This window comes from Benincasa hispida, chromosome 5 (genome assembly GCF_009727055.1).
Source record: "Benincasa hispida cultivar B227 chromosome 5, ASM972705v1, whole genome shotgun sequence".
Taxonomy (NCBI): Eukaryota; Viridiplantae; Streptophyta; class Magnoliopsida; order Cucurbitales; family Cucurbitaceae; genus Benincasa; species Benincasa hispida.
In genome coordinates this window covers 5,977,439-5,997,931 of record NC_052353.1, presented here as the reverse complement: position 1 = coordinate 5,997,931, position 20,493 = coordinate 5,977,439, and the positions used below count along the sequence as shown (strand labels likewise).

The 20,493-nt window shown below is 32.8% G+C and overlaps 1 protein-coding gene across 1 annotated transcript; it reads left to right on the top strand.

Moving 5' to 3' along the window:
• Positions 1 to 2,713: 2,713 nt before the first annotated feature.
• LOC120078573 (protein LONGIFOLIA 1) lies at positions 2,714 to 7,078 on the top strand. Its single transcript, XM_039032851.1, has 4 exons — positions 2,714 to 3,274; positions 3,363 to 4,835; positions 4,958 to 5,147; positions 6,032 to 7,078. The coding sequence occupies exons 1-4, from the start codon at positions 3,128 to 3,130 to the stop codon at positions 6,637 to 6,639; spliced, it is 2,418 nt and encodes an 805-aa protein (XP_038888779.1). The 5' UTR covers positions 2,714 to 3,127; the 3' UTR covers positions 6,640 to 7,078.
• Positions 7,079 to 20,493: the final 13,415 nt, after the last annotated feature.

The following is a 20,493-nucleotide window of genomic DNA, read 5'->3' as shown; positions in this document are numbered from 1 at the left end:
AGTGATTAAACCTTTGACTTTTTAGATGAGAGCACATGCATCAAACTCTAACGTGGTCCCTGACTCTTCTTACTAACTATGTTTTTCATTTAATTAGATTAATTGTTAAAAATCACTTTTAGTCCCTAAACTTTCATAAAAGTAACAAATAGTACCTAAACTTTGGTTTATTACGATTTAATCTCTGAACTTTTAATTCTGTAACTATTTAGTCCCTCAACTTTATTATGTAACAATTTAGTCATTGTATTTTAAGTTTTTAAATAATTTAATCCTTGTATTTTAAATTTTGAAACAATTTAGTCCGTATTGTAGAAATAATTTTTAAGATTTAACGAGATTTTTTTGAATCAATAAACTAAGCAAAGATTCGATATTTTTTTTGATAGAATACAAAGTCTACAACATAAAACAATAAAAATTGACTTATAATTTTGACAAATTTGTTTACATAAGGGACTAAATCGTTATAAATCTAAAAGTACGAGGACTAAATTGTCAAATACTAAAATTCAGGGATTAAATTGTTATAGAATAAAACAATTAGGTATTGTTTGGTAACTATTTTATTTTTGAAAATTAAGTTTATGAATACTACTTCCACTTTTATATTTATTTTTTTTGTTATATACTCTTCATTAATGGTTTAATAAATTAAGTCAAATTTTGAGAATTAAAAAAAATTATTTAAAAAAATTATTTTTACTTTTAAAATTTGGTTAAGAATTCAATCATTATACTTAAGAAAATTATAAATTATTATAAAAATATGGATGAAATAAATTTAATTTTAAAAGACAAAAATAAAAACCTAAAGGATTACCAAATAGAATTTTTAAAAATTAAATTTGTACAAACTAAAATTTAAAGATCAAATTATTTCTTTTCGGACCACCAATTATTTATCGTTCCATATCAAACAAGCCTTTAATACCGAGCGAAACTCACCGTTTTTGGCGAAGCGGTTCACGGCCTTTGAGATTGGACTCATTATAATAGGAAGAAAGTGAGCTGGGGAGAAACTTTCGTCCACTCATGAGCACCACTGTTTAACATGTGTCCGCATATCGCCGCCGTTCAATTTTTTTAATTAATTTCAAAGATCCAAAATCCCTCCACATATTGACACTTTTTTTTTTGTTGTCACTATATTTTTTTCTTTATAAATTTCCTTCTAACTAATTAAATTTATCATTATTATTTATTTTTTTATGAAATAAAATTATCTTATGGACTTTAGGGTTTTTTTACTTTCCAAATATTTAAGAACCCGAATCAGAATAGCAATATCATGCGACGTCTACATCAACATCTTGCATGCATTCTAAAAAGTAAATAATATAATACAAAATGTGTTTGTTATTTATATTTTATTGTTTATTTATTATCAATAAAAAAGTCAAATAGTCAAAGCCATATATTTTAACGTCAATAAATAATAACTTCAAATATAGTGAAAAGGAGTCTATCTAATAAACATTTTATTGTAATTTTCATTTGATTTTTTAAAATTCTATTACATCTACATTTTTTACAATGATTTGTATTTTTCTTAAGTACAATGATTGAGTTTTTAGTCAAATTCTAAAACACAAAAATAACTGAAAACTATTTTTTTTTAATCATCAAAACTTGACTTAGATTTGTTAAACCAATGGTGAAGAGTAGATAATAGAGGAATAAATTTGGAGGTTGAAATAACGTTCGTAGACTTAATTTTAAAAAAGGTTATCTAATGAGACCTTAACTATTTATATATTGAAGTTTCTTTTTACCGGACACACAACTCCACATAGTAGGTATTGTTGCATTGAGTAATCTATCTTTGCTTTTATTATTTGATAATAAGGTATTTGTTAATTAGTTATCATATTACAATTGTGTACTTGACTTTTATATTATGTGTTAGATCAAATTTAAAAATTTTGTAATTATTTAGTGAATAATTTTTCAAATAGACAAAATACTTTTTTTATCAGTTTTCGTAACGCTATATTTAGTTTTAGAATCAAATATAATAATTCAAAACCACTTTTAATCCAACGTAAATTTAATTGAATAAAAATCAATTATATCTAAATCTCTTATTTCTAAAATCACCAATTCAACCATCACTCTCGACACATATACCAAATCTAATCATATTTAAAAGCATGGAATTAGACTTATATCAACATACACGAAACAATTGAAGCAAAGCTCAATTCGACAAATCACGTATATTCAACTAATAAATCAACAAATTTAAGTAACAAGAACCTATAAACGAAAACTCAAATATTCATTATATACAAAATTACAAGCTTAGAGACATTGTATTTGATATGCGCCTTGAGAAGAAAATAAACATAAAATCTAAAAAGAAAAAAAACAAAATGATTATGAGGCACATCAAATTATTTGCCAAACATTCTCTAATTTTTTCGAGTATATAGTAATAAATAATAATAATAATATAGATAATTAGTGTGATATAAAAAAGGAAAAAAAAAAAGAAACGATAAATTAATACGCAATATTAGGAATATTTAGTTCAGCGGCAGTGAATCCGGCCGGTGGCGGCAGTGGGACAACCAACGGCCGGGATCATATTTTTTGTTTTAATAATTAAATAAATAACGGAAATTAGTGGGGGTGGGGGAATAAACGGTCAAAGCCGGTCATCGTTCAAAAACGCGAAATTCTAGGAAGTGGAATTTCTGACACGTAGAGAGCATCACCCACGGAGGTTTACCGGCTCGTCCAGTTATCTGTTTTTCTTTTATATTTTTTCGCTAAAAATATTATTTTTGTACACACAAAAACTGAAAAAAAAAAATATTCCAACTTATTATAATCCCGCCTATATCCGAGAACCCAATTGGGGGAGTGGCTTATCGGTATTTTTGGCCTTTCCAGGGCACATTTGGGATTTCACAACAAATTAAGGGTAATTTTGTAATTCGGATTCTTACTGCTCTTCGTTTTAAGACTAGAGAAGCGGGAGAGACGTAGATAAAAGCCATCAAGAACAGAGAGGAAGGAGAAGAGCAAATGAAAATGGCGGATTTGGAGAGATAAGACGGAACTTGTTTTCTGTATTTGATTTGTTCATTTTTTGAGAAGGGAAAAGGGATTTTGAGAAGAAATGACGACGGGAATGGTGCAAGATCAGAATCTTGAGAAGCAGATTGAGAAACAAATGGGTTGCATGGCTGGATTCCTTCATATCTTTGATCGTCATCAGATTTTGGCTGGAAAACGCCTCTACTCGGCTAAACGCCTCCCTCCGTCGGTAATCTTTCTCATTATCTTTCATCGTTTGTTTTCTGTATATGGTTGGAAATTGCGGATTACTGAAATGGGATTCTCTGAAACTGTAGGTAGGGAACTCAACGCCGCCGCCGGAGAATGCCGTTCCGTTACCGGAGGAATCGACGGAATTGGAAAAAGTACAGCAAACTAGAACGACGCCTTCTCCAGACAGAGTGAAGCATTTTACTCCGATGACGGAGCTTCGATCTCCGGTGCCGGAACCTGCGACGCCGGTGGAAACCAAGCCGAAACAGCCGCTTCCTCTTCCAATTTTTGAATACAAGGAAGGGAATCGGTCTTTATGGAAGTTTTCAAGAGAAGCTCCACGGCTTTCGTTGGATAGCAGAGCTATAGTTGATGGGAAAGGAAGCATTTATCCAAGGGAGATCCGTACTAACGCGTCGATTCTTTCTGCAAATCGTAGTGAAACCTCAACTGAAGAAGGTGATGAACAGCGTCGGTCTCCGAGCGTCATTGCTAGATTAATGGGGCTGGAACCGTTGCCTAACTCTGAACCAGAACCGATAAAAAAGGCGGAGCTCCGAAGATCGGTTTCCGAATCCAGAGTTTCTAAAGATTTCTATCAGAACCGGTTCGTCGACGGCAACAATTTCCGACTTAAACAATCTCAACATTCGAGCTTGCAGGACAATAATGGAAGCAGTGTACTGATAAAGAATGCAGCAAACATGGACCACAGCTCAAATGTCAAAGTGCTAGACAGAAACGACTTTGCTGCAAGAAGTACGAAGGCCGAGCCTGTTAGGTCACACAGAGGATTGGGACCTCGCAAGATTTTCTTCGATTCCGCAGAAGTTTTTCCAGAGCCGAAGCAGCCTGCATCAATCTACGGAGAAATAGAGAAGAGGTTGAAGATGAGAGGAATTGACGAACCTTCAAAAGATTTAGAAACCTTAAAACAAATCCTCGAAGCACTTCAACTCAAAGGCCTTCTTCATTCCAAGAAGCCTCCAAGCCAGAGGAACCTTGTTTACGATCGTATTTCTTCTCAAGACGAATCTCCGATTGTGGTGATGAGACCCGCTAGATCACCAACTTCAGTCAATCGTTTAGGAAGAATCGGTAACGATTCCCCGCCTTTGAGTTACAGATCAAGGCAAGTCGGTCGCCGGAATGTTAATGTTGCCGGCGACACCATGCCGTCTGTAACCTCGAGGCGTGATCGTTTGGAGTTTGATCGAAATTTACGGAATCAACCCAGAAATAGATTCTCGAGCTCTCCAACTAGATGTGACAGTAACGTGAAAAGTCCGAGTAGAAGACGATTGTTCGTAGAAACACAGAGAAGAGTTAACGATCCTGTAGATCAGAGAAGAGCTTCTCCGGTTCAATCTTCGAAGATGAATTCATCCAAATTCGGATCAGATCCCCAAATCTCAAACCGATCCCCAAGAAACAGGAAATCGATAGGTTCTGTTCATCATCCAAAAGAACGGAAGATTTACGTATCTCAAGCAGAGGACGAATCGTCCACATTTTCAGAAAGCAGCATTAGCAACTCTTCACAGACGGACACAGAGGTACGTAATCACCGACCACCATTGTTGACGATCAGTCACTTCAAAGAATTTATTAGAAACGATTAAATTAATTTTCAAAATTAATGGAAAAACAATTAAATCTAATTTGGGTTCTTTAACAGAGGTCCAACAAGATCGAGGAGTACAAGGAGGGTCGCAGTCTCTTAGAGAGATGTGATAAACTTCTTCACAGTATAGCAGAAATCACAGCAACTGAGTTGCAACCGAGTCCTGTCTCGGTACTTGACTCGTCTTTTTACAAGGAGGAGTCGTCACCATCGCCCGTACTAAAACGGCAAATAGATTTCAAAGGTAAGGAATCCTTCATTTTTTTCCTTTTGTTTTTTCTTTCTTTCTTTCTTAAAAGAAAAACCCAGTTTGATTTTTGGGTTTCTTCTTGTATACAGAATTTCATTGGCTAGATCTTTCTTTTTTGACTTTGGTGGCGCTTACTTTACCATATTTAGTTAAAGTATTCGAGTATTTGTTGGCTTGTGGCTTGGCCTAGCCAGTAATGGGGGTTTTGTTTTTGGGGGGTCCTCTTTCATTCCAATGCAAATCCAAAAGTAGTCAGATGATTTTGTAAATGCAAGCCACATCAGTGATTTTCAAGCAGGACCCATGTTAGTAGGGTGTGTCCAGCTTGAAGTATTGAGCTCAGCTCAGCTGGATTGATTTGATTGGTAGTTGGAATAAATGAACCAACCATAATTTCAATATTCTCATGCAGCTTCATCCAATCAAAATTTTGTTTGAAAGGAATGAATTTGTAAATGTCAAAGAAGGAAAAAAAGGGTGTTCTTAGTTTTTTGCTTGTGCCATTTGATTTTGAGGCCTTTTGTTGATTTAATACCTTTTTCTTGATGATGAGTGCTGAACATGTGGGAAAAGTACCTAGGTTTGTGGTACTTTGTCTTTAATTGTCTAGTGTATGGGGCTATGGGAATTTATGAATGATGTCTATCAGCAGCAAACTGGCAGTTGGATTAAGAGGGGAAGTGATGTAATTAATTGGGACAGCCTTTTGAAGTTCTGGAAATGGAAATTTATTGACTGGGATGGACTGATGAGATTGAGAGAACTTGAATTTTCTGTTTTCTTTTTTAATGGGTCACCCTTTTAGGGTCTCTTTAGAATGACTAATATTTATGTTTATTGATTGTTGTTGCCTGTTCTTTTTGACATTGTGTTATCAGATCAAGTGGTTGATGTGGAAGAAGATGCGTGGTTTCAAGCTATCTCATCGGTGGAATCGAGTTTGGCCGATGGATCCGACGACTGTGATTTTGTCTATGTTATGGATGTTCTCCGAGCCTCACGTTGCTTGCAAGATGACGACTCCGACATCTTTCAATTGTTAGAGGAGCAACAGTATCTGAAAGGGAAAGACATCTCCAAGGTCTCAAGGCTTCAAAGGAGGCTAATTTTCGACACGATAAGTGAGATTCTCGATCGAAACAGGCAATTGCCACCATGGAAATCCAACGCGCAGCCAGAATCCATGGCCGAGCCAACTTCAGTGCAGGAGATTTGGTCCGAGTTTCAGCGAATGAGGGACCGAGAAGACGACGCATCAGAGGATTTGTTCGAGGTTATCTGCAGTGTCCTAAAAAAGGATCTAACAAGGGACGCCCCTACTGGATGGAGGGACTGGCCAGTTGAAACATCCCAAGCAGTATTAGACATTGAGAGACTAATATTCAAAGACTTAATCGGCGAAACGATCCGAGATCTTGCCGCCTTTACCGGAAAATGCAACCTCAATAATGCCATTAACATGCCTAGAAGGAAGCTGGTGTTCTGAAAGGCAAAAGGCAAAGTTGGTAATTCTTTTTTGTTATCGGCGCCGATGGTTTCCTTCCCTCATTTAATTATTTTTAGGGAAATGCTAATGCTAATCATTATCTGTTCATGGGGGCAGAAAAAAAAAATGAACAGGCAAATCTAAGAATAACCCCCTTTATTTTAATATGAAAATTTGATCTGTATAAAACATGCATTTACTCATAAAATAGTGAAGTGGGGAAGAGCACAAAAAGAAGAGAGGTGGGTGGGAGATTGCTGTAGCATTTCATGTGAGGGAAAAAAAGTGTGATAATTAAAAATTCCTCATGGGAAAGGTAGAAAGTGACCTGAAAAGCAGGGACTGGAGTTTTAGCCTTAAAGCAAAGTTGAATTCATGTGCTTTTTGTCTCTAATTTTGAGCACTTAATCATTCAAAATCTCGAAGAATTTGAATATAATTAGACTGGTTAAGACATATTTTCATCCAGAAGGTTTGAGTTTGAATTCGTCTAAAATTCAAAATTACGATTGCTTGTGTGTGTAATCAATTCGTTTGAAATGCAACATTAAATTTAAGTTCAGCTTGAACTTGAGAAGCATAAACTTGAGATCTAAGTAACTTTAGAGGGGCTGAGGAATTTAACTAGCTTTTGTGGCTCGTCTCGTCTCCCTCCTATTGTAATGGAATCCGACTCTAATGTTATCAAGCTCCTTCATAATGAGTCGAGTGTGTTGAGTTTTAACCAAATATTAAAAGAGTCGAGTATTGAAAATGTTTAAAGAAGTGATGAACTTCAAACATTATAAAAGGAGTAATTTTGATTTCAAATTGCCTCCGTTAGAAACTAAGGTTGGGGGCTAACTTTACTTACATTCCTATTCGTGTTATTAAGTTTGAGAGTGAGATTGATGAGTCTGAGAGAGTGATCTTATAATTGAGATCTAGAACAATTGTTTTGGAATGAGGTTTTTCCCAAATCGCTGATGGAGAGAAATTGTGTTTCAATTGAGGTAAGTCTTTTTTGAATTTAGTGATACTTTTTTGGTGAGGTAAGTTGCTTGATCTTCCTCTTTTTTCTCGTGGTTATCCTCTATTCTTGAAGAAGATTTATCATATACCTAAGTTGTTTGTGGGTTTTAACAAAGTATCCTTTTCGAAAAAAAGAAAAATTGAACTCGCCCACCTTCACTTCAAAATCCGAGTCATTAAAAATTGGTATGAAAGTTTTGGTCACTTGGATTTACTCAAACTATTTCGCGTTACAATAAACAAAGTATTCTAAGCTCATTTTCAACATAAACATATCTCGATCAGAAAGATTTGAGTTTGAATTTGTCTAGTGTAAACTTGAACATAACTCAATAAGTCAAACAAATGTTTATCAATAAAAAAGTTTGAAATTTTAACATGAAGATAACTCAATTAATTGAACACATGCGAACGCCTAGCTCAATTAATTGATCACGTTATGCTCAATTAATTGATCACGTTATTAAAGAAATGGTGAGTTGCCGGCAGGGGCGCATGGTGATACTTTATAGTGCCCAATTATTTGTTATGTCCTGTCCACATCTAACCTGCCATTGTTGTTACCTTTCCTAATTGTTCCCTTCACAACGTATTTTAACTATTACTCTTGCTGTAAAAACGTAAAAAAACTATTAGTAATAAAGTCCATCTAGTTTCTTGAATTTCATATATTTTTTTTAAAAAAAATTGAATTGACTTTGTTCAAATTATGTTTAACCTTTTTTTAAATGCTTCTTTATAATGGAAAACTATTTATAAAAATAGTAAAAAAATAAATATTGATATACTTCTATCAATTTCTATCATCAATGACTAATGGACTTTTAGGTCTCTATCAAAGAAGATTAAATTTTGCTATTTCATATAAATAATTTATCTTATTTTTCTATTTTTGAAAATCCCATTTTTTTCTTTCAAAATTGTTTAATAGGTATGTGACTGATTCAATATTTTCTAAAACTTACAAATATAATAGACACAAAATTAGTAAAATAATAATTTCTCGCAGGTGTAAACTAAATAGGTTATGGCACTCATCCCCCAAAAAAGAAGAGCGACACAGACCGAAAAGAGGAACCTCACCGAAGCCTGTCGAGACCCCCCGGGCAGAAGCTTCACGACATTTTCTAAAAATGAATTCATATTCAAATACAAAATACACACCTCTTTGGGCCTATTGATCAAACTTCCCAGAGAACTTCTTCTGCTCCTCCTCCGAATAGGGAAAGATACCCTATAAATCATAGTTGGTCCTTTTACACACAGTAGATTCTCACAATCCTTGTGGCAGCTTACCAGTTGTGATATACAATGATACCATTAGACCTAAACTCAGAACATTCTGCTCGACTGAAAGGAGAGGCTCGCAGACACCGATAGATTTCTATTCGTCTTTATTAGTCTCTATAAAAAAATATTAAAATTTTGTAATTTTGTATAAATAATTTCCCTTATTATTATTATTATTATTATTTTATTTTTGAAAACCTCCCAAATAATAATAATGATTTTCATGCAACAAAATAGAAGAGAGGTAAATTCGTTTAAAAAAAGTATAATAAAAATCAAAATAACCATAAACTAACATTATCAATTAAAGGATTCAAATTGAATATTTGAAAGTAGGTTTAGTTATATTTTACATTTTTAAAAAATGCATTTTTTTATAATTTTAATTTTTTTAATACCTTTATTTTGTCTCAACATATTGGATTCTTACTTTAAAAATGGTTGGATGCCTTGATGTCCAATAAAGACCCTTTAGACAAAAGTTTAAGGACTATTTGGAGTGTAGAGTTAAGATATGATGCCTTGAGTTTATACGTCTGTGGAGTTCATATGTCTGTAGAGTTCATATATCTGTGATTGAGGTGCAGAGTTCATATATATGAGTATCTGATGCAGTTTTTTGAATTTTTTTTTATTCAACAATATGTTATTATGATTACGATTTTTGTTTTGAAACTTTTTTATTCAATAATTCTATCCATTTTTGTTTGAATAAAATATGAATTGCAATTTTTCTTTTAATTTTTAAAAATTTTCTTTTCTTTCTTTCTTTCTTGGGTAATGAACAATAGTTAACCCAGTATATTTCTTGTAGAAATATATTTAAATAAAGTGAAAAACCAAAGCGAAATCAAAATTTTTTATTCTAGCTAATTTTTCTCCATGAATTTCATTATCATCATCATCTTCACCTTCTTTTTCTTCTTATTCCTATTGTTACTCTATATTTTTACTATGTCATGATTTTTTTTAAAAATAAATCTCCCCCACCATTGTAACAAATAGAATGTCACTGCATTTCTTCAACAATTTCACTTTCATTTCCTCTAAATTTGGTGTATCATCAGAGAACTAATCTCTATTTTTCATTAATTTTTGTTGGAACATATTCCAAGATTTTTTTTTTCATTTAATGAATTTTTTTGTTATATATTACATACTTTTCAACTACATACTCTATTTTTCATTAATTGTTATATGATTTTTTTGTTATATATTACATACTTTTCAACTACATACATACTTTTCGTCTAAATATTCTTAACACTCATTCTATATGTGAATTCAATTAAATAAAAATATGTTTTTACAAATTTTTATGTATAAATATTGCACTTAATGTATGACAAAATAATAATAATAATTTTTTTTAATAATCAACAATCCTACAACATACTCTAACAGTCATAAGTCTTACAACAGTCGGAAGTGGTTGTCGAAGTTGATTATTGAAGATGATTTTTGCTGGAGTTTGAAGTTGGAGGTGGTTGTCGGAGCTTGAAGTTGGTTGCATGAAGGTGTATTGGAGTTGGTCGTTGAAGTTTGTCATCGGAGGTGGTTTTTGAATCCCGAAGTTCGTCAGGCAAAAGTGGTCGTCCAAATTGATCATCGAAGATGATTTTCGCTGAAGATTGTAGCCGGAGATGGCTGTCGGAGCTCGAAGTTGTCACATGAAGGTGGTATTAGAGTTGGTTGTCAAAGTTTGTCGTCGAAGGTGGTTTCAAAGCCCCGAGTTGTTCGTCGAAATTGCTCGCTCAAAGGTGATCATCGAAGGTGATTTTCATCGGAGTTTGTAGTCAGAGTTAGTCATCGGTGTTTGTTGTTGGAGCTAATTCGTCGTCGAAGTTGGTAGTGCGAAGGTGGTCATCAGAGTTGGGTCATTGAAGGTCGTTGTCAGAGGCCAGAATTGGTTACCGGAGTTGGTCACATGAAGGTTGTTTGAGCTCGGAGTTGGTTGCCGGAGCTGTCATCGAAGGTGGTTTGTCGGAGCCCAGATTTCGTCATCGAAATTGTCATCGGAGGTGGTTGTCGAAGCCTGGAGTTGACATCGGAGTTTTCATCGGAGGTAGATGTCGGAGTCCAGAGTTAGTTCTCAGAGTGTGACAATGGTTGATGGGTAGAGCCATTGAAAACATGAGAAGAAAGGACAGTTGGTGTGAGTTGATAAAATATACCAACTCAACTCCACCAATATTTAAAGTTGGTGGGCCAAACAATGAGTTGGTATATTATACCAACTCAACCCAACTCATGTTGGTGAGTCAAACATCCTCTAAATGTTTGACAACCACTCAAAAATAAAAAAATAGATTTTGAAAAAAAAAAACAGTTTATGAAAATAAGTTGGTTTGAGCTAAACATTTGAAACCAATTTTTTTTAGAAAAAGGATTTTGAATGTTTAAGGGTTAATCCCTTTCTGATTTGTATGATTCTTAAAAGTTAAAATTACCAACCCTCGACAGTTATCTACCTCACTTTCACCATGTTGTCATGGCAACCACCACCATAACTCCGATAAACATTGCCACTGTTGGCCACTTCTTGTCATTACCACTAATGAACACCTCTAGCAATAACTATCACCAATTTTGTCATCGATCACTCTAGAAGACCAACTCTGATAACCATTATTTAAATTATTGTTTCATACAATTTTATAGTTGTCTTTTTAGTAATTTGACATGAATAAGAATGCTTTTAGTATATAACAAACCAAACAAACTTATATATCCCACTTTTGAGAGAAAGTTGTCAAACATACGAGTGTTTTTATTTTAAATAATTTTTATCAAAAGTGTTTGAATGAGATTTGAAATTTAAAATGTCGGAATATAATTTAAAAATCCAATTCACGTTTTATACAAATGAATAAAACATGGAACACCTTTATTTCAAGTTCAACTTTAGAAAGTACATGAATTCCAACGAAACTTCGTTTGGCCATTCATGTTATGTTTCGTTAGATCGAATTATTATGTTACCCATAAAAAAAATATAAATTTATATATATAGGAATATATTTTTTTATTTACATTGTTAATATAAGTTTAGTATTTAAGTTTTTATGTTTGTGTTTATTTAGTCCCTAAATTTTCATAAATGTTTAATATGTCGTTGATTTTCAATTTTTTGTCTAACAAATCTCTAAACTTTAATTGTTGTGTTTGATACTATCTTAAACTTTCGATTTTGTATTTAACGGTCTTTGAAATATTCATTTTTTTTTAGAAAAAGAATTATAATTAATCTATTAGTTTGGAAAATGAAATTTATGTTTAGTAAACATGGGAAATTAAAAAAAATATGTTGAATAAGTTGACAAGCCATTAGATACAAAATCGAAAAATTTAGGCCTCTTTGGCGACCCTTTCATTTTATGTTTTTAGGTTTTGAAAATTAAGCTCATTTCGTCTCTCTCTTTTTTAAAAATAATAATTTACATTTACTAAAGAGTTGAAATTTTAGTAAAATTCAAAAAACAAAAACTAGTTTTCAAGAACTATTTTTTTTTCTTTTTTCTTTTTTTAGTTTTTAAAATTTGGCTTGATTTTAGAAAATATTAATAAATAGTAGATAACAAATTAATAAATTCAGAGGTCAAATAAGTATTTATAAGCTTAATTTTTTTTAAAAAAATAAATAGTTACCAAGCAGGACCTTAGAGATTTCTTTTTTATTATTCCAAATTTAACTTTATTGGTATATTACATCAGTAGTATATTTGATATATCTTATATATGGTATATCAGTCATCTGATATACCTTATATTTGATATATCAGTTGATTAATCTAACAAACATAAAGTATAAAATTGTACAATTGATATATCAAAATTACAATTCATATATTGTATTTATCAGTCAATTAATGCTTGTACATGTGTTATTATTTGTGCACTTTGACTGATATACCAACTATAAGGTATATAAGTTAATATGGAATGTTACAGTTTAAATAAAATTTGGATGAATATTGATATACTATTGGTACATTTATACAATACTTAAAATGGATGAAGATCGTGAGTGATATACTATTGATACATTAAAAATGTACATGAAATGAAATTTTAATGATTATTGATATATTATTGATACATCTACATTGTAGTTTATATAAACTATGAATGAATATTAATAAACTACTGAAATATCAAATATTTAGTATTGCATTTTAAGCTAACTATGATAAATTATTGATACACTAATGGTCTACATGCAATTTATTTTGAATTAGTACTAATATACTATTGAAATGTTAATGTCATACCATGAAGTATCCTTCTAAATGATATACTTCATATTTGGTATATCAATAATATCATTGACATGTTTTTTTCCCTCTCTAAATCAAGTATATCAATCAACTAATATATAAAATATGAAATATATATATATTTTTATATAATTGATATACCAAATTAAATAATTTATAGACCACAAAAATCATATAAAAATTTTGAGAATAAAATATATTAACTAATATAATGTATATTTGGTATATCATTTGACAAAATTAATGCATGTAACATATATCATTTGTTGGGGGTTGATGCTAAAATCTCATGTCCTATAGTTTGTAAACAATATATACGAACGCTTGTGTTGTTAATATATGATATTTACTTCACATCTTGTATTTTGCTCATTTACTTGTTTTATTTGCTTTACCACAAACCAATAAAATAAAATCCCTTGTTATCTGGATGTGACTCAAGCATGTATGTGGTGACATACAAATGGATCATGTCTTTGAGTGATAACCTAAATAGTCTGTAGTATATGGATAAAGAAGGGAAACTTTATCCTCGTAATGCTACAGACGCGGCCCGCTTTGTGGAATGGTCACAAGCGTTGTGACTTGTCACAGATGGTCTGATCCTGATCATTCGTGTTAGGGACATGCGAGCGGGGGCGTTCTATACAAAGAGTTTGTATAAGACTTGACCACGAAGTGTTAATGTCTGTTTATATAACACCATTCATGATAGAGACTTCATTTCACTAGGGTGACCATAGGTAACATGACCTCAATCCTGAATGAGTTGGGAACTCCTACCATTGAGGGCGGTCCTTTGATTTTTATGGGTGCGATCGTGGGTCAGGTCGCTGATTCAAACCTACCATTTTGGGGATTCGTCTGATTTGGGAGCTGGGAACTCAGCTATACAAGATGAAATTCACTCCTTCCCCGAGGCAGGGTAAGTAGATAGATGGCTCCTTTAAGGGCTGATTCCAAGGCTTGAACATGTGGCGCCACACACCTTCTTTTGACCCGAGAGGTGTTCACACATAGTAGGACTATGTTGTATTGTTCATTAGAGGAATCAGTGGTACTTAAGGAGTGAGATGTAACTACAGGGGCATAACGGTAATTTGGCTCAGCTGTACTTACGAGCATCTGTGAAGGGTCATCGTACTCATGATTGGTTATATCCAATGGACATAGAAATATATTTGTGGTAAGAAAGTTCAACTATTGGTCTTTTAGTAGAATGTCTGACAGTTAACATGGTGATCGTGGATAAAGAGTTTAGTCAGCTATGCACATACCCGTTGAAGCTTCAAGCCCAAGTCCATTAGGTCTCCTGGGAAGCTTGGATAAAAGTCGAGAACCAATATTTTGGGTTAATTTGAAATGTTCAAATTGACAAGAGGAAGTTCGATTATATATGATATAATTGAACTGGTTAATTATATATGATATAATTGGCAAATGTATGAGATACATTATTTTGAGGAAATTAGATATAAATATGATTTAATCAGGTAGAGGAGAAAATAACTTAATAGATATGCATATCAAACTATAGGATAAAAATATAATATGATTATATTTATTATTAATTAGTTGGTTAATTATAAGATAATTTATGCCAAAATTTCACGTTCGAACGTGGATTAGTGCGTAACGTCAGTTATTGTAACCGATGAATTAAATTGAAAATTGCTTTCATTTTTGTATCGTTTGTCATTCGCTCAAAAGATTTCATGAAGCACGCGTTGGAGAATTCTAAGCGATCGCTTAAGAAAATCGAGAGGCTATTGCAATAACACTTCTCTGCCTAAACGATCGTCCACCTCGCACTAAACGACCGCACACTGTCTCCTAAACGATTGGATAGCTTGTTTAAACGATCGTATAGTGTGTCGTTTTTACTAAACGATCGTGTACCTTTTCCTAAACGATGGTTCAGTAAATCCTACACGATTGTGTAACTCCTCCTAAACGATAAACACTTCTACTATGCGATAGCGTTGTTTTCCCTCCCACTTGCTTATCGCCTACACGATTTATTTTTCCTTCTTTCTCTACAAAATTCACAAAAGCCCACCCTTTGAGTTTTCACTCCGAGAATACCTGGGGCTCTTTAGTGGTAGTGTCGTCCCTGTTACGGTCGTGAGTTCGCATTGTTCGTGCTGCTGCAGTCGATATTTCCGCTGGGCGTTGGTAGATCTCGTGGAGGTTTTCCGCTGCGTTGGAGTTCCGAAGTGTGAAGATTGTCTTCAACTGGTATGAAACTCCATCCTTTTGTTAATTTGTTGTTTGTAGCATGCCGATAATTAGATTTGTTTGCATAACTGTATGTGTTGAATGTATATTATTGTATTTCGGTCACTGTGAGATCGGAGCTATCCGAACGCGCTCATGGAACTCTTAAATATAAGATCCTTTACCATTAACATCAAAATTGAACTAATTTGATGAAATAACTTTATATCAAAATGAAACAAACATAAAAAAAGTATTTACCATAATCGAACAAACAATGTCAATCATGACACAATTAAAGTCATGATATATCAATTGTATTAAAAATATCCTTCAAATAAATATTGATCGATTGATATACTAAATATAAAGTATATTAGATATACTGTTGATACACAAATAAGGTAAAATCGTAATAATAATAATATGAGAAACAAGTTAATTTTTGATTGCTATTTTTATAATTTTAGAAAACTATTGCTATGTTTGCAAATACCCTTATGTTCTTTTGCTTCCTATTGCAATTTCCCAATAGTATATGTGAATAGTTTTCAAAAAGTATAATAAAAATCAAAATAATCATAAACTTGTTGGGGTTGATGCCCTAAATCTCATATGATCCTATAGTTTGTAGACACTGTATGAATAAACTCATTTTGTATTTAATAAAATATTTGATATTTTATTCATTGTCTATAAAATATTTGATATTTTAGTTGCATTCACCACAAACCAATAAACTAACATCCAAGATCATCTTTGTAACTTAAACATGTATGTGGAGACATACGGGTGGATCATGTTTGAGTGATAACCTAAATGGTCTGTAGTAGATGGATAAGGTTGGGTATCTTATCTCGGTGATACTACGATTATGACCCGTTTTGTAGATGTTACAATTGTTATAAAGTGCCATAAATGATATGATTCTGATCATTCATGTATAAACATGCGAGTGGGGATATTCGATATAAAGGAGTTTGTATAATACCGAACTACGAAATGTTTAGTCTCATTATATAATATCGTTCATAATAGAGATTTACATTCACCAGAATGACCATAGGTAACATGACCTGAATCTTGAGTGAGTTGTGAACTCTTGCCTATGAGGGTGGTCATTTGATTTATATGGGGGTGAGAGTGGCCAGATCGCCGACTCAACAAGCCTACCATTTTGGGAATTCGTCTGATTGGGGAGCTAAGTACATAACTACACAAGATGGAATTCACTCCTTCCCCGAGCACGGTAATAGAATAAATTGCTCCCTTAAAGATGATTCCGGGTCTTGAACAATGTGGCGCACAACACCTCTCCTAGCCCGATAAGGTTTAATCATAGTAAGACTATATGATCTATTATTCATTTAGAGAAGTTAGATGTAACTACAGGGGTAAAACGGTAATTTGACCTAGCTATACTTACGAGCAATTTGTGAAGGGTCATCGTACTGTTGATTGGTTATATCCAATGGACACAGAAATATATCTGTACTACGAAGAGTGCAGTTGTCGGTCTTTAGTGGAGTGCCCGACAGTTAACAGATGGTAAATAATATAATTAAACTCTTTAAATAATGTAATTAAAGAGTTTAATTAATTATTCATGTACCGTTGGAGCTTTAAGCTACAAGTCCATGATGTAACATCTCGAATTTCAGGAAAATTTAAGTTAATTATCTAAAATTATTGAGTTTAAATTTCCATTTCATTTGGAAAATTGGGGTTAAATTGAAATAATTGAAAAAATTTTATTGGTTAAATTGAAATTAATTGATTAGATATTCGAACTGATTATCTTGAAAATATTGAATTTTACTTCCTTTTGATTTTGGATTTTAAGGCCAACTTAAAAAAAAAAAGAAAAAAAAAATTAAAAGTGATAATTAATTTCATGTGGTTTTGAATTGATTTAAATATTTGGAAGGATTTAATTTGTATTAAATTGATGGATCTTATGCCCTTTAATTTTGATTTTTGAAGCCTAAATTAAGATAATTTGAAAAGTTAATCGATTTCTAAATTTAATAGAATCTTTGTAGATTTTGAAGATATTGTGATAAAATATTTTATTTATCTTTTAAAAATTTGAAAAAAATAAAAGAATTGAGATTTTTTTTTTCGAAATTAAATGAGAGTGAAAAGAGGTAAAAAAATTGGGGAGAAACAATTCGATTTTTCAACAACAGCTTCCACAAAATTATCAATTTCCAGAGTTTGAATCGTTAAATCGTGCTCGAATTTGGTCAGTCTATTCGAGACATATAGGGTTTCATTTTGAACGGTTGGATTGTTGTTTGAAGCTCTGGTTTGTTTGTAATTGCTGCTGAATAAAATCTGTAAACTAGAAATTCCCTTTCTCTTCCACTCTCGCAAACCCTCCTCATGCAAGACCCTCACTACCAGCCGCTAGCCCAAATAATTTATGCTGTCTGACAATAACACACGCTGCCTATATATGGCAGCCATAAGTCGACGTGCCGTCGGCAGCCATTGCCCCTATCTTTGCTGGAATTTTGAGGAAAACTTTGGGTAAGTCTTCTTTTTTCCTTATAATTTGGGAGGTGAAGTTCACCCCTTTGATTTTGGGTTAAATTAATAACTTCTCTTTGGTTTGAAACTTAGATTCAAGGTTTGAAAGTTTTGAGGCATTGACCATCAAGCTAGATACCATTTTATTCTGCAGAAAATTGGTGAAGATCAGTATGTTTTGTAAGTTGTTGGATGGTTATTCTTTTGGATTGAGAGTAATAGTGGAAAAATTAAGTTATTGATTTTGGATTTAATTCATGATCAAGTTGGCTAATTAAATCGAGTATTGGAATTTGTCTTAGACCAATCCACAACTTTAGGTTGATTTAAGTGTGCTAAAGAAGTTCTAAGGAGATTTTGTTTTACGGTTTTTACCAAGTTGAGGTAAGTAATCTTACTACTGGAACTGCCCTAGTGCCCAACAATGATAATTATGATTTATTGAGGATTATTAGTTAGCATGATATTTATGTCTGCCTTCATTGACTTAGGTTTGAAATGATTGGAGTCAGGAATTGATAAATATGATTTACTGAGTATATATTGATAGTTTGATGTTTATATATGTCTTGCTGATATGAGAGTTTAAAAGGCTAATTGCACATAGAGATGTTTGAATACTAGTATGATTTGAGTATATTATTTTTATTGGAGATCCTGTTGAATCTGAGGAGGATGAGATGCATACATATGTTGTAAAGTTATGATGAAGAAATTTATATGTATATTGTAGAATCATGATGATGAGATGTATATGTATGTTATAGAACCATGTTGAGATTGTGATAGTGATTTTACTGATTAGTTAGAATACCCACCAGTTTGTGTTTCCTCCGGGATTCACCAGTTTGTGTTTCCTTCGGGATTCACCAGATATTGTGTTTCCTTCGGGATTTACCAGTTTGTGTTTCCTTCGTGATTCACCAGATATTGTATTTCCTTCGGGATTCACCAGTTTGTGTTTCCTTCGGGATTCACCAGATATTGTGTTTTCTTTGGGATTCACCAGTTTGTATTTCCTTCGGGATTCACCAGATATTGTGTTTCCTTCGGGATTCACCAGATATTGTGTTTCCTTCGGGATTCACCAGTTTGTGTTTCCTTCGGGATTCACCAGATATTGTGTTTCCTTCGGGATTCACCAGTTTGTGTTTCCTTCGGGATTCACCAGATATTGTGTTTCCTTCGGGATTCACCAGATATTGTGTTTCCTCTGTCTCTTATACACATCTAGATGTGTATAAGAGACAGGTATGTGTCCCATGAGGACTAGGACAGTTTATATGTTCCACCAGAGGTAGGCATCTAGAGGACATAGATGCCTAACCTGACCCCAGTAGTGGGGTTACTTACTGAGTATTTATACTCATTCTTTCTTATGTTGTTGTTTTAGGTAAGACTTGAGAGGCACCGATGATGGACAAGCGGAATTCCTAATCGAGCCACTGGGACTAGTTTTATGGTTCTGCTAATGAGATTTAGATTTCTTTTCATGTTTTTCTTAACTTTCAGTTTTGATGTTTGAAACTTACTATTAAGAATCGTTTTCGGACTTATTTATTATCATTTATGATTTATGGGTACCCTATTGTTGTTCTTAATATTTGAATTTAATGAAAGCCTTTTGCACTTACCTTATTTATTTAGCATTTATTTCACCATAAAAGAGTGTCGTTTTAAGTTCCATGCATGCATGTATTTAGTAACGACCTAACTTAAGTCCTAGGGGGTCGAGTCGTTACACATGAGGTCCCTTTGGTAGCTTAATAGGATTTAGTTAAGAATCAGTTTTTGGGATAATTTGAATTGTTCAAATTAATAGAGGGATTTAATTATATATGATATAATTAAATTGTTTCAATTATATGTGATAATTGTCATAATGTATTTGATACATTGTAACTTAATGAGAAGAAATAAATATTTGAATGAAATTCAAATACATTTTCTATGAATGTGATTCATAATTTTTAAATTTAATATAAATGAGATTTATATTAAGTGTCATATTATTGAGAAAAGAAACTATAGTTTTTATTGTATGTGATACAATATTAAAACTATCGGTTATATTTGATATAATATATAGTTTAATATATATATAACAAGTTAGTTATCACATTTATATTTATATTTATATTATTATTATTATTTTAATAACAAGGAAGGGAGTTACGACTCCCTTTCCCATCTTTTCTCTCCACCCACATTAGTGGGGGTGGTTATTTTATTTGGAAAAAGAGAATAAAAAGAAAATTAGTTTTTCTTCTTGTTATGGATGTTGACGCTGTTGAACGATTGAGAAAAGACAGAAGTGTTTTGTAACTTTGAGTGTTCTTATGAAAGTTCTCAATCTTCTTCTTCCTCCACATTAACTTTTCCCTATTAACCAAAATAGTCAGAGCCCACCACTCCTGGGTTCTCACCCTAAGAATACAAAGGTTTCATTCTTGTAGTATCCGGGTTTTTGTTCGAGGCTTATCTTGAAGAAGGTCTTCAAGAAGTTTGTGATTCGTACGAGGGAAAT

Excerpts from the sequence above, each read along its gene's own strand:
- LOC120078573 (XM_039032851.1), top strand. The coding sequence starts at position 3,128 with ATGACGACGGGAATGGTGCAAGATCAGAATCTTGAGAAGCAGATTGAG. Across the intron at positions 3,275-3,362 it reads CTAAACGCCTCCCTCCGTCG|GTAGGGAACTCAACGCCGCC; the intron begins GTAATCTTTCTC and ends CTGAAACTGTAG. Across the intron at positions 4,836-4,957 it reads CTTCACAGACGGACACAGAG|AGGTCCAACAAGATCGAGGA; the intron begins GTACGTAATCAC and ends GTTCTTTAACAG.